Here is a 24,864-nt window from a genome sequence, read left to right as displayed (position 1 = left end):
CTCCACGACGGCAACCCTTTCTTTTGGGAAAATAGCCTCGTGAGCTTTGGCATTTTCAATCTTTCTTCACAGAAATGATAAGAATTAATGTTAATTTCATTAGATATTTCTTCTCTTTGTTTTATTTTCGAGTAAGAATTTCGGTTCAGATTTCATATTTACATACAACATGCCAGAAAAGTGTAAATTATTACCGTTTGAACACACAATAAAGCTCGAAGAAGTTGTTAAGGACTGTACTTCGCAATAACACTCCCCAAAAATACTCCCACAAATTTTACGCGTTTTGAATAGATTTCTGTTATAAGATGCAAAATTAGATGAGTGGTAAAACCGTTGAACACTGGGGTTTCGATCCGAGTTCAAGAACTGGCAAAGGGAGTTTTCTCGGTTTTGCCTAGTAAGTAACCTTAATATGAGTCACGTTTCCTTAGAAGTTCCACCATGAAGCTTTAAACAGAGAGCCTTCATGTGATTTTTCATAATCTAAATAACTTAAATTAACCTAATTCTTCTTTAGTACTTTTGTATCGAGAACTGATGCAGTAATATACATAATTAATATATGCAATAATACTTTTCAAATATATATGATTTGCTCATAAAAGAATTTTATTTCTTCTTTTTAAAAAAACGTAACCGATCTAATAAAATGATAATGTTATTTAATTTATATAAATATTATAATTTAATTGTCAAATGTCATTGTTGGAAGATATTGTCAATAGCAGCTCATAATAATCTGAGGTAACAGATTAAGTAATTCTGTATTTCATGTGCGTTCTCGCGGTTTATATTTGTACATAGATTAAAGGCCCATAATGCAAATTTTAAAAGAAATTTTAAGCTTTGCAGAACGAAAGGTTGTTTATATGGTGTAGATAGATGATTTAGTTACGGATTCTATAGTTGATAAGTTGTTAACAAACGAACGTAGCCTAATACTTCTTCATAAATAGTAACAGGGAGCGTGTTTTGGATTTTCATGTAGGAAATTTCCTAATAAAAAATCCTAAATTTAAAATAATCCGGGAAATTAGATCAGTATAATTTCACGTGCTTTCCAGTGTTGGCTTTTTTACACATTTACGTTATTAAATCGTGCAGCGCGTATAAGATAATGAAATATAGATAATGAAGTGTATTTGATGTCTGATGTGGCAGTCTTTATAAAATTATAAAAAAATTGTAAATTAGTATATATACAGAGTTTGTTTTACATAAAGAGTTACTCTGCGATTCTCAATTTAGTTCTGTTGGATTTCTGTAACTAGCGTTGACGTATATAGGTTTCAAGTAGAAACGGAGATTCAAGATTGAGTCTTAGATCAGTTATTAGGTTTAAAATTATTTAAGTTTGACTTCTGTTGTTCTATTTTCAGTGTTAAAGATTAGACACAATTCAACAGTTTATTAAAATGAGGGCAATGCTTTACTTTCAGAAGTTGTTCTCAGTCAGCAGATAATATAATATGCATTTAATTTCCCAAGTGACTGTAATTTTCTGACCTTTTTTTTCTGTAATTTAATTAGTCCTCCATAATGCTAAAAACGATTATCCAACTCTTCTAGATTTCAGGTACAGAACTGAGAAGCTATACTTGTAAGTTTAGCTTACGATGTTATCACTATTATTATGTTCATATCTGATATCGGTTCTTGAATGGTTTATTTTTTTAACGCAAACTCAAATTAGAAAGTCATCAACACATCCTTTATTTAAAAACAAAATCATATAGTTTGGAATATGGATTAGGTTACTTTCACATAACGAAATATCTGGAATACTGGATTTGCACCGGGAAATGGGGGCGAGATCTAAATTCCCCCCCAGTATGAGAGACACATATTTCCTGTTTTAAAATAGAGCCTACCAGCGGCCGAGCGGTAACGTCGCTGAACACTGGTAGTTCGGTCCGAGGTTCGAGTCCCGCGAACGGGCTGGCTGCATGGGTGTTTTCGTGGTTTTCCCCATGTGTAACGTGTATACGAGCCAGTTTCCCTTAGAAAGTCCTCCACGAAGGCATCCCTCCCTTAAGGCAGATAGCCCTCGAGTGCTTTGCCGTAATCTAATAAACCAAACCAAACCTGTTTTAAAATATAGATACGGTAGTAAATTCAAATAGCTAAATTCATTTATAGTCCCCAGACCAGAGTTGGCCACAATTCAATTACAATGTAAGTGTAATTGCACGATTTGCAATTACAACTGCATTACAGTTACAACAATAAAATTACCGTCGCAGTTATACTGTAGATGTACATTAACCAAAATTCCAATTTAATTACAAAAAGATTTAGCTCTCGCAGTTTATTACACCTTGATGAAGGCGTATTATGTTTATTTATAATATAAAATACTATCCTCATGGAAACAATATCTGCAGACATGATCACGCCTCTAAAATTCGTGTACGAAATGAACTTAAATAATCCAGAAACAGCTTTCAGAAAGTGCTATCAGTGTGCAAAATCGCGCTCAATAGCATTACGTAAAATTTTAGTACACATAGTAACTAACCAGGGTGATAATAGATCAGATTCATGTTTCTACTATCTAAGGAAGAAAAATGGAATTCAAACGAGAAGACTAACTGAAGTTTTTGTGATTTATTTTCTGTGTAGCATAAAAAAAAGACGAGTCCCCTTAACAAATCTTCCATAAAGGCATCTCATTCGCTAGGCGTACAGTCTTTGTTTTCCTTTAATCTAATCCACATATTTGTCGGCGAACATCAGAACATCATTAATACTCATGTTTGTGTAACAAATTTACACGTATTTAGTTCTATATGAAAGAACTAAAATTAGTTGCCTGTAAATACATACCGCTTTGAATATATTTCTTTTACAAATTAACTGAAAATATGTGTAGTATTTAACAAAGAATTAAACAAAAATTTATTTTACAATCACAAGCTGCAGTACCTGCAAAAATTAAGGATAATTCTAAGTGGAACATACTAATAATTTTACTACATGCGGTTATCGCTTTGGTATTATTTAAAAACTCTGTATTCAAAATGACAAACCATTTCGGATATACTATCATTTACTGCGATTTTCAATTTCCATCACGATTCCAATAGGTTATGTAACAGAAATTATCAGGGACAGTAATTTTCCTACTTACGTAGTTGTAATTACCTACTGTAATTGCAATCACAATTACATTATAATTAGATTTTAGTATTACAATGTAATTATAATTGCATTGTAATTGCAATTACATTGTTAATGTTACTGAAAAAGTAATTACATTGTAATTGCATAATCTAATTACAATTAAAATCTTATTCCTGTTACATGCTCCAATTGCAATACAATTAAATTTTGCCCAGCTCTGCCCCACACATTTCACCTACTAGCAATAAAGAATAAATGAGATAAATAATAAGCAGCTTCGGCGCCAGAGCATGTGCAACAGATGCAGCCGCATCGGAAGCAAAATTTGTAAAATTATGCCAAATTTGTATATTATGTAGTTACTGTGCGGCATATTCTAGAATCGAAGTAATTTCACCGGGGGGAGGGGGCGAAACGTTTAGCGATGGCACTGTAATAAGACAGATTCTTAAAATAAGAGGGATAATTTTATGAAAAATTTCGAACATATGAATAGTATAATTCGAAAAAATTACATCTAACCTTTTTATATCATTCTTGTGGAATGGTAAGTCCAGTTAGTAAAATTGTCATCATGTTTTATTTAATTTAAAGTAAAATACCCCACAGATTACAAGCTAAATTCATGGGTGTATTCAAGATCAAGTTGATAACATCACAGCAAGAGCGGTTAAAACTGCTGAATACTTGTAGTTCGAACCGGCTGGAACAACCGAAAGGGCTGGCTTCATACTTGATTTTCCCCTTGCGTAACTTAGTTCGAGCCTGTTTCACTTAGAATATCTTCCATGGAGGCATTTCTTCCCTTAGGCAGGAACTCGCTTGTGCAGTGCCTTAGTTAAATAACTTAACCTAACCTAACTAGATCAAGTTTGCTGAGTGCTTGTAACCTAACTAGATCAAGTTTGCTGAGTGTTTGTAACCTAACTAGATCAAGTTTGCTTGCCTGTTGCGTATGCAAAGCAAGGTATTTGAGTGAACTTAAGGCACGTTGATTAGTAATTAATCCTCCTTGAGTAAAAGGGCATCCATTATAAAATCAGTATTTGAAAGTATTTTTTAATCGCATCTTTGAGAATTTTGCACGTAAAGGTAAAAATGTTTTGTATTTAAGGAATTAAAGCTTAATGAATATTACGAAATTAAAATGGAACGTTTTTACAGCACATAGCACGCCAAGTGCGAGGTACCATAGAAAATTCGATTCCTTTTTGGAGATCTCCGACGCTCATTATTGAAATTACGTATTCTGAAAGTGTTACTAGAAGTAAATGTATGGAGTTAACATGTAAGAAAATAAACAATTTTATTGGCTACTGTGTGCGGTAGCCTTCAGTAGCTTTGAAGATATATCTTTTGCATATCTTAACTAAAACTGCAAGAGATTTTCTGACTATTAACTTAAATATTGTCCTTTTCAGCAAGCAATACATTGGTTTCATGAGAAAATCAGGTTGCAAGCCACTCTGAAGCAGTTTAAATCACAAGTAAGTATGCTACGAACCGTTAAATAATGGTTATTTTTTTAAACTTCGTTCTTTTAGCCAGATATATTTTTTTAATATCAGCCTTTTTAGAAATTCAATGTTCACCCACAGTTTGTTGTTTGATATTATGTTTCGACACTGCTTAACTTTCAAAGAACAGATTTCGTATGTGCTGAAACGTGAAAGTTTACTCGTTAAATTACAGTTCCCATTTGGTATCTACCATTTGGTAAGATTACTTTTAACAGTTTTCTTACATTCTCAAGCAGTTTTATCTGGATAATAAGTTCATTAAACATAAGAATGGTAACATTTGAAGAATAAGTTCATTAACATAAGAATGGTAACAACAGAGTTACATAATTTTACCCGTTACTTCATTCGGAGAGTGAAGCATAGAGGAAAAGATTAGCGTTGACATCTAATATGTTTAAGTATTAAAATACAAGGATATCGATAAATTATTCACAGCAGGAGATGAAACTATCCTACTACAAATTTAAAACATACACGCTAATTTTAAAATAATTTTGCTCCTGAAGAAGGAACTGTGATGACCTCGAATTCAATAAAGTTTTATTTAAAATCTACACCAAACTAAGGTTGCTTTATTGCCTAATATTAAGTATATGCACCACCAGTTGCCAGCAAATGGTTAACATTGTAATGGCTGGTAGTTCGATCCGAGTTCGAATCCACGTGAAAGGGCTGGTTGGTTGGTTTATGTAGTTTTTCCTACAAGAAAAATTGAAAGATGTCATTGAGTTCAACCAACGCAAAATAAGTTGGTTAGAACATTTTGGTTTTTTGTAGAGTCCTTTAGCTATCCCCGCTGTTATTCGCATCGCCCCTTTTCGGTATTTTCAGTAATCAAATATTTTTTTACAATGATGGTTTTTGATATTTTTCTGTTGTTTCGTAATAAGTAAAACTGAACCTTTACTTAGGCTATGCTCGATTAGTCCCCAGTTAATGAGGAACTGGATGCATTTCAGAGGAAAGAAAAAAGTCATTCCAAACTACAGTTCAGTAACAAAACATTTTTCAGTTCACTACCTTCTCCTACAAGGATAAGGTACGGTGATAGAAAACCATCATACATGCTCCCCTCCCACTGAGAGTCGGCCCACCAGCGCAAAGCGGTAAAGTCACTGAACACTGGTAGTTCAGTCCGAGGTCCGAATCCTGCGAACGGTTTGGCTGCATGGACGTTTTCGTGTTTTTACCCATGTGTAACGTGTATACAAGCCAGTTTCCCTTAGAAAGTCCTCCCCGAAGGTATTCGTTCCCTTAAGCTGATAGACCTCAAAGCTTTGCCATAATCACACAAACCAAACGAAACACACTGAGAGTCGTCCACGAGCAAGTGATTCTTTCTCCGACTCTGATAGAGTGATCTCACTACTTCTTACTAGAAAACCTTTTTATTAGACATTTATCTCGATATATTCCAACAGTAGTGTTCTGTCAATTAGAACAACGGAACCAAATGTCATTTGAGTTATATGAAATGCCACAGCGCTTGGAGGTAAGGCTTGCTTCATGAGACTTAGGAAAAGCCTCGAGGGCTATCTGCCTAAGGGAAGGGATGCCTTCATGGAGGACCTTCTAAGGGAAACTGGCTCGTATTCAGGCTACACATGGGGAAAACTACGAAAACGCCCATGCAGCCGGCCCATTCGTGGGATTCGAAACTCGAACCGAACTTCCAATGTTCAGCGACTTTACCGCTCAGACGCTGGTGGGCCCGCTTGGTGATAGGAATTTACGTACTTGATGACATTCATAAGACGAGTGAGGAACTGTGGACTCAATCACAGAGAAGGTAATCCGCGAGGTATAGAGTGAATTCTTCAACAGAGGTGAAACTGAGAAGTCTTATCTATAGTACACGTACAAATTTATTGATAATGTGCACTAAAAACTGTTTAATCAATGAATGCAATGGCATAACTCCTAGAACTCCTTTTGAAAAGATATTTTGTTCTATTTCCCTGTGAATAATGACAATAAGATTTATTATACTTTCATATGTAGTAATTACATGAATAATATTTGGTGTCAGCCAAGTGTGCGCCACCCTGTTTAGCATGGCAGTAGGGAAACTGGCTTCTATAGCGTAGGGTACAGGTTCCAATTCCATAGTAGAGCAAAGATGTTTGTAAATGTGTACTGTTTTTTGTGGCATGGTTGCACTTAAAGTAGCATCGAACAGAAAGCCTGTCTGAGAGGCTGGCGATAGAAAAAAGGGGTAGGATATTTTTGTATCTTTCCCTCGGGGTATCCTCCGTTGACAATGCGCCGAAGCTGGTCGAACTTGTATTGTCATTTATAAGATTTCCAAGACCTTCGCCAACAGCAGACGTGATCTAAGCTACGATAAATTCGTAAACCGGAACTAGACTATGTTTAGATCAGGAGGTTTAGTCATAACAACAGCAACGTGCGCATATCAATACAAAGTGTCTACAGGGGGATCACATGTTAAAACTTATTATAGTCGTATTATAGACACACTCATAAACTGTGCATTTTACAGATATATACAGGCGTTGTGGGAGACTTTATTCCCCAAAGTGTGCTACAAAACACTAAATAGCTGACTATATTTTTCTATTAATTATAATGCGAGTTGTCGCCCAGACGGTATAGTGGTTGGCGGAGCCTACTACGGTACCGAAGTGCACGCGTTCGAATCCCGAAGAAGACATGGATGTTTGTAAATGTATAGTGTCGGTGCAGCGCTCTAAATATGAGGCGAGCCGAAAGTCCTGTCGTGTGGATTGGTGGAAGGGGACAGGGGTGGGAGATGCCCCTGAGGTGCTCTCCCTCATAATCGGGAGTGGAAAATAGAAGTCCGGCTGTGGCAACCATTGTTCTATGTAATATGGCCAAGACAGCAACATAACGCGAGTTTTTCTTCTTTTCTATGGTTTCTTTTAACTGCTCTCGGATTTAAACGCAATTATGAGTTAACTGTGGACGTTATCCCCGTTATTACTTCAATAAATCCCGCCGTTACCCCGAGAACTGACTGTAGTTTTATATTAAATTTAATTATAAATAAAAATGATGCTTCCTGTACATATTTCCTTAACAACCAGCAATTATTTTTTTTCAAATTATATTCTGAATTTGATAAATTCAAAATTATTTCAAAATATATATCGTGCACTAATCGTCAAAATAATAAAGAAAACATAACTACTTCTGGTGACTAACTGCCAAAGTTATCTCCTTTCCTGAATCATTACTGGTTATCGGACAGCAGAAAAATATATCAGCAGATGGCTGAATTAACAGTGCACGGCGAATCGTTGTGACATTACGAACATATGTACTTTATATAACTTGTACTGGACAAAAGAAACTATCTGATGATTTATTCATATCTGATGATTTATTCATATCTAATGAAGTGCTTTTCTTACACTGATCTACACAGTACTTGCGTATGTGAAACTAAATTACTATTTTTTGTAACAGTCCTGTAAAATTAATAGTTTATTTTAAAGCAGCAATTTCGGCATCTCGATTGAAAGTTTTGAGCACCATATGCTGTGCTATCGTATATATATATATTTCTTTTTAGATTTTTTGTGTAAGTAAATGAAAAAATACTGGTTTACTGCGATATTCTATATTCGAATGAAAAGCGTTTTACAGTCGCGTATTCCTAGGACGAAAACAAATAATGCAATATAATGCAATCCTCATGTAATGCAATATAATATAAGAAATCATACACTCACAAGTGATCGTGAGCTTACTTTTTTGGCGTATCCCCAGGTACCACTTCGCGAACTCCACTTTGAAAGCCACTGTTGAAGAGAAAAGTCTCTTTTATTTCCATTTAAATTTAGCCTAAAAAATCCATCTACAATTATAATCAGAAAAAAATTAATCTGAAATTAAAAAAATTCCTGCACATTGTAGAAAGTTAAAAAAAATGTATTTTACAGGAGTATATTTTCCTGAATACAGAGCAAGCGAAACAAAAATTATTGATTTGTAAAAAAACTATATTGATTAAAAATGAGAAATCTTTGTTAATTTACTCGAAATTAATCTTGCTCTTCAAACATAGTCTTGCTGCTTTTAAAAGGGTATATATCTAATTATGATTCAAATCTAATTTCTAAATCTAATTTCTAATTTAGATCTAAGCTTTTGATATTTCTGAATTCTAACATGTTGCTCCGACAGACATGAAGTTCAAAACCATTTCTGCTATGACCGAGCTTTTCTGCTAAATACAGCCTTGTGCGAAAGGGGCTTAAAATTAAACCTTCGCAAAACTGGTTTAGAGGAGCTTGCGGACCAGATTCATGAATGTGTCTAAAAAGTTCCTTTGTGACACAAAAATTCTTAAAGTTCATGAATAAAAAATTATCTAGAGATATTAATCGGTTAATTGGTTTAAAGAACTTCTTTCGCTTGGAGAACATCAGAAGCATCTTACGGATTATGTTGTATAAAAAAAGAAATAGATTTTCATACATATTTAAACTGTACACGCATACAATTCTTTTTCAGGTAATGAAGTTGCAGAGACAGCTAGAAGAATCGAATGAACGATGTGAATTGCTAGAATTTTGCTTGCTTGAACTGGAAAATCAAGGAAAAGTAAGAATGCAATTTATTACTTCTTTACGCTTGAAACGGACACTGTTATTTCGGATTTCCTTCAAATTATAGAAGTTCCAATGCATATCGGCCCACCAGCGGCCGAGCGGTAAAGTCGCTGAACACTGGTAGTTCGGTCCGAGGTTCGAATCCCGCGAACGGGATGGCTGCATGAGTGTTTTCGTGTTTTTCCTCATGTGTAACGTGTATACGAGCCAGTTCCCCTTAGAAAGTCCTCCACGAAGGCATCCCTCCTCTTAGGCAGATAGCCCTCGAGGCTTTGCCGTAATTAAATAACCTAACCTAACCTAACCAATGCATATCGTTTCAGGTTTTAGATTCATAATATACTTATATCTCTTTCTTTACGCATGTTCGAAACATAGATAGGATTTCCGAATATGTCGCACTATGTACATATAGTTCTAAGTCCCAGGATCACGGCTTTTGTGTGCGAGAATACATTTGAGGGAAGAAAATTCATCTCGCTTGTACCAATTTTACGAGCTCTGTACAGATCGTTGCTATACTTTTAGCCCTTTCCTTCATAGGTAAATAACACAAGAAAAATTTCAGTACTTTGGTATTCAGTACAGAATCACTGAGTGTGCTAAGAGCACTAGAATTGTAATTCGTCGCGTAATACACATTCATACTGAAGTTCAATATCAACATTATAGGATCCTTTATTGCTGCATACCAGGACCTGTTGATTTAATCGAGAACGAACTAGCGGACATCGTTGCTACATATACCTGTGGAAGTCCACGCTACGCGTCTCCTATTTATGTATCTGGAATGATTGGGAGAAAAAGTCTGGTATTCTCTATAAACTATTAGAAGATTTTCTGGATACAACTCAGTCACTAAGTATGCGCTGATGAAGGAAAGTGAACCGATATATGTTTAAATGCTATTGTTTTCGAGTTTTATGTTTTTATAAATGTGATTTCTCTAAGAATTGTACTTGGTTTAGAGCCTTACATAAATAAATAAATACAAAGAAATTACTTGTAGTTTATTTTATTACATTACCAGACTATTAATACTAAATTATACGACCTTACCAGAAAAAATGCACTGAAGTGGTCCTGAAGAGGAGCTGTCATACCCCTTGATAATCATTATTGTACTTTAAACACATTAAAAAAAAGAAAAAAAGAAAAAGTTCACGAGATCCTATTTGGCAGCTATCACTTGAAGCAATCCTTTTAGATATTTGTCAATAGTTACCATTTTACTACTGTAATAGATATAAAATAACCCTGACAGCCAAGCCTGTTTTTCATTTACACAAACACTATCTTGATGGCTTTTAACATGGCTAGAAACTTGTGCCCATAATTGACAGATCGCCATCACAATTCAGCAACGTCACTGGTGTTATTCTTCTCACTATTTAGTGCAATTATTTGGTTAAGATTATCTCGGTACAAATTCTAATGTCTGAGTGTTAGCACTGTAACAGGATAGAAAAAATCATCTGATAAGGTGAGTGTATCCCGGGATTCACACTCATAACCAAAGGCAAATGCAGGGTAGTCATCTGTTATTATAGATACGGTTCGGTAGGAGTGTGTTTTCCTGCTTTTCTTTACTGCTGTAGAGTAAACACAATCTTTTTTAAATACTATAAATTGTACTTAAGGGTATGAATACTTCTGAGCTTTGAAATGAATTCTTGTGCTTTACAATTTATCTACTACAGGTGGCATGAAATACATTAAAATAGTGATTCTTTTTTTTTTTTTTTTTTTTTTTTTTTTTTTTTTTTTTTTTTTTTCAAAGTGCATGTTGCGAACGATCAGGAGACAATTTTTTTGGTGGTACGCGATATATTTTAAAGCTTTCTTCGTTATTGTGGAAATATTTAGATTTAACTGCAATTCTGAAATTATTTATATTACCAATTAATTGTCAATAATTTTGTATGCTTATTTATTATTACTTCACTATTACATTATTCTTTTCAAAGTATCTCCTTGTCCTCAGAGCAACTTTATGTATGTAGTCGCGATATATCGCTATTTATTACATGGATGTGAGTCGCGAGTTTAAAAATTTGAAAAACACTGCGCCATAGCAAAAAGTATCTGATGTAGACACCACATGACTTCCTCGTATAAAATTCTACACATATTTGCTGCACTTCATTTAAACTTCTTACCTCGAATTATTCTAAATTAATTAACCGATTTCTCAAGACAGGTTAAAAAAACATCAAAAACTGCAAATTTTGAATTTAAATATCATGGTCAATTTTTGTCGTGTGGGAGTCAAACTTCTTATAAATTTATTTTTTTTATAACGAGGATAAAACTTTCGCAAACTGAGTTATATGCAAGTCTGTATTTAAAATTATTGGAATCGGGAGACCGCGAACTACCACAAGAATAACGAACTACCATAAGAAACTTAATATGTTTGCTCAAGTATAGTGAGTTTTATGAAGGGTGTTAAGGTAGCTTAAACAGAACAGAAATATTAGACTAAAATTCATCAAAGAAATTTATATTTAAACACATTGAAAAGCTAAAGAAATTCAGTATTCAGTAAGTCAGAGGAAACTAAATGAACATGGAGTAGAAATCATCAAATATTTATTTATTTACTGTTAAAAGGATAAAATAAGTTAAATCTTTAAATTTGGTAGTTTAAAATTTATCTTATCTCAACAGAGAAACTTGTACGTGATGTGTGGAAATGTATTTAATTAAATTTATAAATATTAGAGAATAAATATAAATTTTTAATAAATAGTTAGCCTTTAAAATCCAATATTATTTCATAAACGTAAATAAAATAAAACACACTAGTTTGTATTTCTTGTAAACAAGATGCACATTTTCTCTTATTTAAGGTTTTTCTGTTGCAGTTATGTGACCCATTTGATTAAAACCAACTAAAAGGCATGAGTGATTTCAAGGGATCATAATAATAATTATTTCCTTATCGCCTAACATAAAACTAAAAAAATTAAATTAATTTTATTTTAATTTGAAATAAAATTTAATGAATTAATTGCTTTCCTTATACGGTCTGTTATTCTTTATCCCATATTCTTAATGCTGTGAACTCTAATTTAACAGCAGGTCTAAGCTAATCGGGTAAGATTTCTAAGATCATTAGGAGGCAGTCAGGTGACATAAACTGTTTCTTTCAATCGCGACATTCTCGTAGGTACAAATGAAAATTTCTTCGCTGATGAATCGGGCGCGGTTGGCAGAGCTTCCTTTTCAACAACAACTATATTTACGCAGTATCTTAGAGCCAGCTTAAAAATAGTTCCAGACTTCACTTTGTGTCCCTGCAGTCAGCCTCTTGACACATAACTGCAGGGACTCGGATTTGATTATACCGCTTGCTATGTGTCATTATCTTCATCCAGAAATTCCAGATCTTCCAATTTCGTAAGTAATTTCTGATATTTCTCAGTATACGTTTTTCTTCAATGATCTTAAAGCCTTTTTTTGTTTATCTATTCAGATAAATACCTTTTATTTACAAACATATTAACACATAAACTTAATTAAAATGACAATAAAATGTTTTATTTTTATTTTGTAAGGGATTTAAAAATTTTTGGCATCAGTCTTTGAGGGCAAAACAGACAAGTGATAACTAAGAAAATATAATCCAGGTAAAATTATTAATACAATTTTTGTTTAGAAATATTGTAGGAAGAGTTATTGGTCGATTGGCAGTTGTGGGAAAAATTGTCTACACAGCGATTTTTTAAAAAAAATATTCAGGCCACATTGTTTTTGCATCATAACTAAAACTGTACTGCAGTTATATAACCAAAATTTTACCCTAAAAATAGCGTGACTATATATACTTTAATCAAACCGTTATAAAGCAATAGGTATGTGCCAGATATCATTACGAGAGTGTAAATGAAATCTTTAAAATACATTTAAATGATTGAGAAAATTCTTCGAAATTTTAATTTGGACCATTTATCCATTACCCAAATTGGATAATGAATAAAACTTCGAATAATAATAAATTATAGTACCGAATAATAATATTGATTACCGAATAATTGATAAAACTTTAGTTTTATTCATTACATAATTTCCTTGAAAGTTTTATGTGTGTACTAAGACAAAGCCGTTTTCATTAGTAGTTATATTAGATGCTTTGATATTAGTCTGAATGCATCAGATACAAATGGAAACTACAAGAAAAAATGTTCATTTGTTATTAGTCTATTTTTTAAACTCAAATACTTATGCTTGGCGCTAACGTATGCATTCTCCGTAATATAATTAGTGAGTATGTATAGATAGAATATAATTAGTATAATTAATTTTTCTATATTTTGCCAGTTACCGTAACGTTAAGAACTTTTTTTCCTGTGATCTTAAATGCTAAGTGATTAACAGACTTGAATAAGATTTAAACTCTTGAAAGATTATTTGAGATCACAGAAAACGGAAGATACATGTGTAACGGACGAATTGAGAATATGCCAGTTTCTGAACACAGCCGCTGGATAAAATTTTAATAAGAAGTTATCGATTTATTACATGGTAAATGTGCTCATAGGAAATAGTACTCCAGTGATGCACATTGTGCGTCTAAGAGGTTAAAGCAAAGAATTCGAGGCTGTTTTAGATTTTAAAATTAACACATTTGGAGATCTTTAATACTACTAATGCATTTACATTAATTTGAAACTTAAATGAGCCTGCAACAAACACTCCTTACCGTAATAATTTCCAGGCAGTTCTTTCCGAATAATTTGTCAGATAATTTAGTTATATCATACTCTTAGTACCCACTGAGCCATATTAAGCCTTGTGCAGCTTACTCCAAACATTCCCAGTGCTTTTACTCATTGACATGCTGTACGTAGATTTATATACATTTACTTTCTTTTGTAATATCTAGATAAGTTTCTTTATGTTTTGTGTTTTTCGTTTTATTTCCCATCGATATCTTCTGTCTCTTGTGTCAAATCTCATTATCATAAAGCTTGTTATTTGCTCATATGTCCTTCTACATAAGCATAGTAGGCAGATAGTCCTTGCATGTTTTGCCATACTCAAATGAACCAAACCCTAAACATACACACTAACGTGAGCAGCTGCAGATGTATCATATCAAGCTGATACAATCTTCAAGCTGTAACAAACTTGTCTTTCCCTGATTATTCTAGTTGGTGCATGTGCTTGATTCTTTCGTAAATCATAGTATGCTTTCAAAAATAACTTGCTGTCACACTATATGCCATGACTTCCGCCAAACTTATATCACTGTTTCAACACATCATAGTCCTAGAAGTTTCCGACTAGTTGGCATCTAAACAGCGTACAGCTAGTACCTCAGATAAAGGCCCAATTAAGAGGCGTGCAGTCAGCATGCATGTGTGAATCTCGTGTATTGGCGAATCACTATCAGTGATAAAGAGTATATTTGTGCTTATTCGATATAAATTCATGATCCTAATGATAATAACGTAGAATTTAGAGATTAAAAAGAAGTGAAGTAGCTTGTTAGCACTTTCCGTTACTGAGATGGTGACACAGTGCAAATACAGTTTTAGATCTAATTGCTGAACAAATTCCTGAAAAACTTCAAATGATAGCACTTATTATTATGAATCTCTTTTTACTGTTTCTAAAATTATGATGTGCTTTTGGGCAGAATTGCTTGTGCAGTTAAGTGCTTGCTTGTGAAAATGAACATTTGCTGTCATGGATTTGAGCTGAGCAAATAAAGTTTTCTGCAAAATGGAAAAAATTGCAATGTTTCATACAAATGTGATTGAAGATGAAACATTTATAAAACAGCAGTCATCTGCATTTGTTGGGAAGGCTAACTATGTTTCATAAACATTAAGTAAAGATCCTGTTGGTGAGAGTTACAGACTAGAAATTGATAATTGAAATGAATTTGTTCTCGAGCAACAGATGATTGAAAACGCCATAAATAGAGCTCTGAAGAGGATCCAACGTGTTAAATCTAAAAATTGGTTTTATGTGCACGTCAATTTGCCTTCATATAACTCAATTTTTGTGAGTCAGTTTCAAGGAAAGAAAGTATCCCAAATCTCAACTAACCCCTTATTCATCATATTTGGTACCTGCAGGCTACTTTCGCTTCCCTAAATTCAAGTCTCATCTCAAAAGTCAGTATTTTAACAGCAGCAAAACAGCCTTTCAAAATGAAACGCATCGATCAGCTGTAAAAACTTGCCAAAACTTACAAAAATTTATATTGAAGGCAAAGAAATAAGTTCAGCTTCTGATTTTGTACGAGTTTAGCTCAGAATTTTGTACGACATTGTTGGTTGCATATATTATTTGCGCTCTACTGCCGCACCTTCATCCTGAAAGAGAAACAAAATGTCACTAAATAGAGTAGATGAATACCATTAAGTGCTGCGTTGCAGATCCCGTATTGACACTGAAATTCTTTAAGTTATTTTTCTCCCTTTTCTTTCTTTTAGGCTCTGCGTGGGAGAAGTTGGCGCAAATTACGATAAAAGACTGTCTGCAAAACTGTTTCCGCCTTCTCCTTACTCCTCCTCCTAAAAAACGTAAATTTGCTTCTGTACCCTAATTTCTTGAAACCAAATTTGTATTTTTGCTCATTGTGAAGAATAGCGATTTGAGATTTATTAACATAAATATTTAATATTATTGCTGCGAATTTTTCTTTGGTTGCATGACAATACTTAAATTTCTATTTACGAGATTTATATAATATGTGTAAAAAATTCATTACTTTATTCTGTTGCTCATATTTCACGATTTAGTGGTTTTGTATAATATTACAACACTCGGAATCGAATAAAACCTATCACTATCTCTTAAATTCATACAACCATGGCACAAATTAGATTTTAAATTTCCTAGTAAAATGTCTCGTTCAATTTTTTCTTGAAACAAAGAATAATAGGAAATTTTGTCGTTTTCAAAGGATAATTTGATTGTTAGGTTTAGTATTGAAGCTGAGTTGAATGATGTAAACCCACCTGTGCATAAGTGGATAAGACCTCTGAACACTGTTAGTACAACCCAGGCTCGAATCCCGACAAATGGGCTAGCTGCCTTCGCTGTGCTTCGCGTATATAACGTTAATTCAAGGCAATTTCCCTTAAAATACTCTTCACTAAGGCATCCCTTAAGCAGAGAGCTCTAATGTGCTTTGACTTATTCAGTCAAATAAATAAACAGTCAATAGGGTTGGAGGAATTTAAGAGATGGATTTTTTTTTATTGTGCAAAATAATAGTCTTCATAAAAGGTCTTAAGAGAGTGATACTGAAATTTTAACGCTTGCTGTATGTCAAGATACAGTACAGCTAGTACCTCAAAAGAAGAGACCGGAAAGAGACTTAGAGAAAGAAAGACTCTCTTTTTCTAAGAAAAAGAGAGAAAAAAAAGGATATACGAGGATATACGTATTTACCAAACTAGCGGATCTTTTCTAGGCTCAGATTTTATAGACTAGCTGAGTACGAAGTTACTAGTTAAAGAATAATCAAAACTTAAATTTTTAAAATATAGAGATGGGACCGAACGATGAAGCGACAATAATAGTTTCGGTTTAATGCGATACATTTATCTGAAACAGTCGCTAAATAAAGAGCTCGGAAATATTTCAGCCTTAAAAATTAGCACGTAGATCGTATTTTTCGTCATTATGACAGGTAATTCATGTTTCATATAATGTATGCACGCATTTATTCATTTATATATCTACTTAAAATGTATAAATATACAGGGAGTTACAGAATGAAGTATTTTATAAAACTCGATTTTATTCCTTTGTGTGATTTGTTAACTGATTAAGAGAAAGTAGGTGATGGATTCTATTTAATGAAACAGATAACTTCGTGGAAGAATTTTTTGGAGGAAACCAGCTCGTACTTACATCGTACAAGGAAAAATTAACGAAATTCCTGCGTATCTACCCTGTACCTTATTATATAAACATAGCTCAAACTATTAATATATAGTGGTTTTTTCCTAGTCAGCCAGTAGTACGCTAACATTCGTCTGAATATACAACTTAGTTTTCTACATACTTCTTTGTGTATGTAGTGTTTCTACATACATTTTTGAAAATTAGATTTACTTTTCCTTCTTTCTCGGCAGTGCACTCTTATGTAATGGAAAACTAGTCTTTTTCATTGTTACGCACGGTGAAAAACCAATCCAGCAAGCTTCTTCATGAGCCGGGAACCGAATCCAGAGTAAACTACCACTTCTTTCATGGCTTTAACCACTCTTTGTATAATTGTTTGCTTAGTCGAATACATCAAATCATGCGAGGGCTGTTTACTGAAAGGCAGCAATGCTTTCGTAGAGGTCTGCACACAGATACAACAGATATGGATGAAATGTTTCATTATATTTTTCACATAAAGAAAAATTTAACCCTGTATGTATGATTTTATATATACTCATTAAGTGTGTAAAGTGTAGTGTTTTTCGGGAGCATAAACTAAGACTTTAAAAATACTGTTGAAGAATTATCTTCAAGTCTTGCGAAATACAGAAACAAAAGTCAAACGAAGGGTGTATAGTACCTTTTTATTTTAACACAAAGAAAATAACAGTGACCAAACTTAGGTTTACGCAAGCCAACACTTCTGGCTTAACTTATAAGATATTTCTCCCACCTTTTAGGCATGCCTTCGTGGTGTGGTGGTCTGTACGCTGGGCGCGTATTTCCAGAGGATCGTGGTTCGATTCCCGGCGAAGCCTTTGCATATTTTTCACCTTTCCAGTCTCGAAATAACCTAATGTGTTTACAGTGGCGCCCGAACTAAAAAGGGCGGTGGATGATGATTCTCCCCACCCAGGATTTGGCGACTAGGTCCCCTAAAATCCCCAGTCGCCCTTTAAAGGGGGGAGTATATAAAATATTTTTCTCGTCTTCTTAGCGAGCCTTCGTGGTGTAATGGTCAGCACACTCAACGCGTAATTGAGAGGTCTACGGTTCGATTCCCGGCGAAAGCATTGCATATTTTTCATTTTTCCGGTATCGAAATAACCTGATGTCTCTACAAACTTAAATATATTACGTTGAACTAAATCAAATGTATCAGTTTAGCCTAACGGCTCACAGGATAAAGTAACGCTCAGGAAAAGCTGTGGTTTGTAGAAAAACCGGAGAGACAAGCATAATAGGTAGAAGCACTCAATGCCATAGAATTAAATCGCTAATAAAGGCCCGTCCACACGAGTACGCTCGCAACGTAGTTGCTGTAATGTTGTTTTCGCCGGCGCTAATTCGCATTACGCAGAGGACGTAAAACTGAATTCGCTCTGTTCAGCTTTTTCGCTCGCGACGTGAACGAACAGCCGGTAGCTGACTGAGTTCTTATCACGTGCCATAATCGGGAAAAACTTGTTTACACTTTTCAATATGGCGTCGGAACCACATAGCGATGAGTTTTTTCAAAGAGATCGTTACTGTCCACAAAAATAAAATCATCAGCATTGTTCACGGAATCCTCAATCCTCTCGAACCACATGGATTGGTATAAATTTCAAATACTCATTAAGGGGAGAAAGCTGCATATTTATAAAGCAATGATCCGACCATTGTTTACATATGCTTCACCTGTATGTAACACCGTAAGTAATAGGAATTTAAATAAGTTACAGTTTCTACGAACTGAAATTTTCTGCCTTACGAAATTCTCCTTAATTATTACAAATATTCGTTATTTCATTTGTAACCAAGAAGCTCTATAAGTATTCCAGCATTGAATACACCAACAACAGTATAACAACTTTTAAAATAAAGCAGTTGACTGTGAAAGAGTATTCAGTAAAATACAGTTACGAAATTTTCGAGGACAAGTTACAACTTAAGTCATACGGCACTCATTTATTGAATATTAATTAAATTATCTCTGCGGTGACTTCTACTTGTTACATTATTTTTTATAGAAATTGATGTCACAGATCGCTGAGTGGTTAGCGTGCTGAACTGCAAAGGGAACAATTGCGAGTTCGACCGTCACCCTTAGCGATTGTAAATTGAAGTTGGGTTTTTCTCATTTTGAAACGTGTTTCTTATATATAATCATGAATCATTTTATTCTTATTTTACCTATTTATTATTATTGTTTTCTATTTATTATTGTTTTTTCTACATACACGTTTTGAGAGCATTTGGGCTGACGTCACATTGTGCTAAAAGTATTTTAGAAACAGTATTATCTTTAGAAATTTTACTCGATAAACTTTTTTCTTCTAATTTATTTGTGTAAGAATATATGCAGAATAATCAAATTACAGAACTTTTTACTTATTACACAGATTCCGTAACACGTGTTCCCATACCACACATAATCAAGGAAGTTGAGGGAGGGGGAAAAGGTTAAAAAATATGAAGCTAATTTTATTATATGGTTGATGGTGTTTCAAGTAATTTAATTCTCTTTATATACTGTTTTATAATTTTATAAATTAAAATTTTTTACAGTTTTATAAATCTTAATTTGCATAAAAACTGATTTGTTTCTATAATAACTGTTTAATCTTACTATCCGAGTTGCTAAATTGCTTAATAAACAAAATTTCACTATAAAACGAACCGAGTATGGTATTCTTCTCACCGGACGACGAAAGAGAAGATGAAACACTTTAAATTTGCAGCCTTCTAAATGAGTATCATATTTTTTTTTTCTCTTCAATAATTCTACTGGCTAAACGCATTCTTCGCTCGCGTCCTCATTTGGACGACGTTTCGCCGGCGACGTGCGTTTCGTTGTGTCATTTACGTCGCTAGTGTACTTGCGTGGACGCACCTTCACGGTACAACGTAGCCTGAAGTAGGCAGAACGCGCTCTAAAATTAACTTGCGCAACCTTCGCTTAAATAGCGCTTCTTTCTCCCTCAATCTGAATATGCTCGCTATCTCATTTGCATTCTCGCATGAAAAGCGTGGGTGAAAAGAGAGTGACAGAAGAGTAATTGAACTTAAAATTAACTATTAGTTAAAAATAAATAGATAAATCCTCACATCTTTCCCTGCCAGTATTTAAGTACACGAAAAGGAGGGCTTTAACGAAGAACTACTTAAATTCTAACTATCTAAACTACCTAACCTTACTAGAGCCCACCTTTTATAATAAGGTTAGATTTTGAGTGCAATTAAATGTAAAAATAAATTTTGTTTTATACAGTCTTCATCCTCTGTCAGATGTGCAATTTTCCAGAAAATCTGGAAGGAAAAGGACTTTAGAAATGTTCTACAAACATAATATAGAATAATTTTCACAAAACGTTTCGTTAAATTTTTCTCTGCACTTTTATGCCACACATTCATTACACAATTAAATCTATTCTTTCAGTGCTCTCCTGAAGAATTGGAGAGTGTAATAGCGAAAGCAATGTCTTTTGTACGTGTGTTTACAAACACACCAATTAACTAACAATCTACGTGTTAATAGTATTTGGCACTCTAGACTTCAAACACATCCTATTTTCAAAACTGCGCCTAATGTGCTAACAAGAGCGTGATTTAAATTTGAGTGTTGGCTGGGAAGCCTAAGTTAACTCAAGCACACAGCTAATTTTACTTTAACTTAATTTTTCTCAGTTTGATAGCTTGCACATCCCACACCATTCATATATTAATTTCTTATAACTAGATAAGTCATATTAAACTAAACATAAACATTTGTCAATACCTTTCACAAGAAAACATAAAATATAATACATTGAATAAACGATTTACAATAGAATTTCGCTTGCACTTTACATCAAGATACACGGGTTGCTTTGAAATTCTAACATTTTCACTCGTGTTTCGTGATAGCAGTCTCTCAGACTAAAATTGCGTTTTCGTTTCTCGAGTACTCAAAACCCGTTTTGCTCCTTAAATGAACTAGAATAATCTCACTTGAGGTAAAACTTAAATTAATTTACCAACTAGTCCTTTTGAATATAAAATAAAACTGAACTTTACTAAGAGAGAAAAGAAACTGAACTTATCTTTTTGATCTTTGGTACTCCTCCATATGTCTCTTGACAAATCTTTTCCAACTTGGGAATGATTCTATCTGACTGACCTTTAAATGTTGGTGATATTGGCATCTTTGGTCATCTCCGTGGAATTAGCTCATCATTACTTTCTCCCGGAACCTTGAAATTTTTGTCTGTAGCTGGGGGCTATCGGCCGGGTCAGTCACTTGCTTCTGCTACGTCGAACTCTCTGCTGATCTTTCCTTCCCTCGATCATGAAATTGGCCTTTAAAAGGGGAAGTATATAAGGTATTTTTCTCACCTCCCAGTATGCTTTCGTGGTGTAACGTTTAGCACACTCAGCGCTTATTCGAGAGGTCCAAGTTCGAGTCCCGGTGAGGGCACTGCATATTTTTTCACATCTCCTGCTTCAAAATAGCCTGATGACGCCACAAATAATAATTTCACACGAAACCATCTCTTTAGATTGGTTATCTGATTTAACTAAGATAAAGCACAAGAAAGCCATCTCTCTGTAAATTGGATTCTGTTTTATTACACCCACCAACGTCCAAGCCGTAAAAGAACTGAATACTGATACTTTGACTGGGGTTCAGATCTCGATGAATGGTGTGTCATATTGGAGGTTTCATGGTTTTCCTCATGTGTAACGTAAATACCAAGCTAGTTCCCCTTAAAAAATTCTCTACGAAACATCCCTCCCCTTAAGCGGATAGCCATTATGAGTTTTGTCATGCTGTAAATAATCAATTAAAATCCGCGTTTGATTACTCAGTTATTGCAAAGTACTAGTAAGCTTTCTGTTACAAGAAGAGATGTTTTCGTGGAAGCTTGTCGATTAATTACTTGATTATTGAAAGCACGCCAGAACTATTTGCCTTAGAATGGATGCTTTTATGGATTCGTATACACGTTACAAGTGAAGGAAATCACAAAACGTACGTGGAGACAATCCATTCACTTAAAATCGAACTCGAGACTACAGTGTTTCCCCGAAAATAAGAGCAGGTCTTGTATTAATTTTTGCTGTAAAAGACACGCTAGGTCATCTTAACAAGGGATGCCTTATATTTCATGCACAATAATTAACATTTGTTCATGTTCAAGACATACATTTCTTCAGGTTCAAGAAAAATACTTATTCTGATTCTAGAAATATATTTATTTACGTTTAAGAAACATTCAAAAATGAACAAAATCCTTTATTCTAATACAGCGATGTCATCTTCTTTTGGAGCATCGTAACGAAGCTCCAAATCACAAATTTCGGCCTGAATTGTTTGCTACTTCATTTCCTCTAAGACTTTTAGCCCTAGCCTCTAATGTTGAGCAACAGATCTCTCCTCAAATGAGATCTACCTGCCCACGTAGTCTCTTCGTAGGACATTAACATACAGCTGTCCGTTATTTTATCACATGCATTTTTCATCCAAGCAAGGACTTCACAATATTCACAAAGTAAGGCTTCACAAAGTTCCTTCGTTAATTTCTCTCCATTCTATCGGCCTGACAAGAAAATAATTTCGATTTTTTAGTGTGTGTGTGTGGGGGGGGGGAACTCGATTTTTTTTCTAAACAAAACATAATCAATCAAATAGCTTCCATTCTGTTCAATGACCTTTTGCCCTTTTTCTGGTAAATTCACGATTCCGCTCTTTTTTAAAACTTCTGGTTTGTCAGAAAAAAAAAAAAAAAAAAACAAGCAAAGTGCGATTTGAAGTCATCGTTGTTACTGAAATTTTTACCATTTAAAAAATCTAGTAAACTTCAAAATAAATGACAATGCGATGTGCAAGGTTGGAGTTATATGGGGGATGCCTTCCTACTTCTCAAACATTTTTTTCCAATAGTGGGCACTTGTCTATGCCAGCATCGACCACTCCTAAGGCCAGATGTTGTGGTCTCTTTATTATGGAGGCACCTAATAGGTGGGCCACCATTGTCTCCTATGAAGGGACAGACAATTTTTACATCCATGCCTTCTCCGGGATTCGAACCCGGACCCTTCTGTTTCGCAGTCAGGCTCCCCTAACCACTATATCGTCTGGGTGGCTTACTTTCCAACCAATCTTCAATAATTCCGCACGTGTTGCTAAAGATGTGCGATGCCTTGTATTGTCATGGTGGAACACGATTCCTTTGTGATTTTACCATTCTGACTTTTTCTCTTTAATTGCTTCCTCCAGTTTCGTAGGTTGTTGGCAGTAAACATCTGGGTTGATCGTTTGGTTGCTTGAAAGCAGTTAAAACTACCAACAACTTTGCAATCCCCCCAAACTGACAGCATAATCTTTTTCTGATGCAGTTTAGTTTTCGATATGATTTGTGCTGATTCTTCATGCTTGAACCATGATCCTTTTCGATTAATGTCGTTGTAGACAATCCATTTTTCTTCACCAGTATGGTTCGTTTCAAAAAACGATTGACTGTATTACGTTTAATATGCATATCGCAAATATTGATTCGTTGTGTTAAGTGAATTTCTTCAATCCATGCAGAACCCAACTATCGAGCCAAGTAATAATATGCGGAACCCAAATATCAAGCCATCTTACTTGATTTTCAATTGTTGTGGGTGAAACACTTAAACCTTTTGCAATCTCTTGCTCAGTTACAAGACGATTCTATTCAATTATGGCCTTAATTTTGTTATCATCAACTTCAGAAGGTCGGCCAGAGCTTTAATCATTTTCAAATGAAAATTGTACAGAACTAATTTTTTTAAATAAGTTCTGTCAACACATCTCTTTGTGAACCTCAGCCGCTTTCTTGCCTTTATAAAAATAAAAAAATAAATAAATATGTCGAGATGTTTATTTTTACACCTCGTTGAAATTGACCGTAAACTAGCTGTAAACAAAAATGCACTGAACAATCTAAAAGTGTCAGCTGCCAAATCTCGAAACGGAAAAAAAATTATAAGATTGACAGAAGAATAACAAAACGCTATCTATTTTTGCAAGCCGAAATTGCTTTTCTGCCAACCCAATAATTTCAATGATTTCAGTGCAATATTTTCACTGATTTCCGTACACAAACGGTCTTGAAATGGCTCATTTGCTCATTTATTATAATGTAAAGAGTTGAGATATACAGGCATTCCTGCGAGAATCATTATTTGATCAATTATTCTTTCCGCAAAGAAATTCTTCATGGTTTTTAGCACGGTGAGCGTCGGCAGAATCTCACACTAGCAAACATCTTTGGCTATCTCGCAAAACAAGTGATAGAAATAAATCGACCCACTTTCTTATTCCTGCTTGTGTGCACCAAGCTTTTCCAGTCTCAAGAACATGAATACCTGAAATACATTCGATTTCCCCTTTCTTGTGCCGTTAGAGGTGATTGGAGGAGGGATGTTCTTTCCATCGAGACGAATTGCCAAAATAGATACATTTCCGAAACTAATGGAAGGAATGCATATCGCAAAAGCCCCCTTCTGATCAATCGTAGTTTGAGACGGGAAGTCGATGCCATTAACGAAGCACTTGATGCAAGTACACATTCAATCACTTCAGTATTTTCAAAATTGCACAGTCTTAACCCTTTAAGCGTGTAGCGTTTGCTCCTGCGCGTGCACTGCAGTGGAGACGATGACGAGGTGAGTTCGTCAAGCACGCTTAAAGGGTTAATCTTCTTGGAGACGGTTCATATCGCTGAAGGAAG

The 24,864-nt window shown here is 34.5% G+C and overlaps 1 protein-coding gene across 5 annotated transcripts in view; it reads left to right on the top strand.

Annotated features, from left to right (window-relative positions):
- The window catches only part of LOC118195444 (uncharacterized), a 185,103-nt gene that overhangs the window by 113,560 nt on the left and 46,679 nt on the right, over positions 1-24,864 (top strand). For 3 of the 5 annotated variants that reach the window (XM_035366760.2, XM_085809650.1, XM_035366759.2), the window contains exons 5-6: positions 4,548-4,613; positions 9,150-9,239. In XM_035366760.2, coding sequence (XP_035222651.2) covers positions 4,548-4,613; positions 9,150-9,239 — 156 coding nt within the window. Of the gene's footprint in view, positions 1-4,547; positions 4,614-9,149; positions 9,240-12,496; positions 12,650-24,864 lie in introns of those variants that run through there. The other 2 variants (XM_035366761.2, XM_035366762.2) reach the window with 2 other exon arrangements.

This window comes from Stegodyphus dumicola, chromosome X2, assembly GCF_044657685.1.
Source record: "Stegodyphus dumicola isolate Sdum_Otavi_A_Nest chromosome X2, ASM4465768v1".
NCBI lineage: Eukaryota > Metazoa > Arthropoda > Arachnida > Araneae > Eresidae > Stegodyphus > Stegodyphus dumicola.
This window is presented reverse-complemented; position numbering and strand designations above follow the sequence as displayed.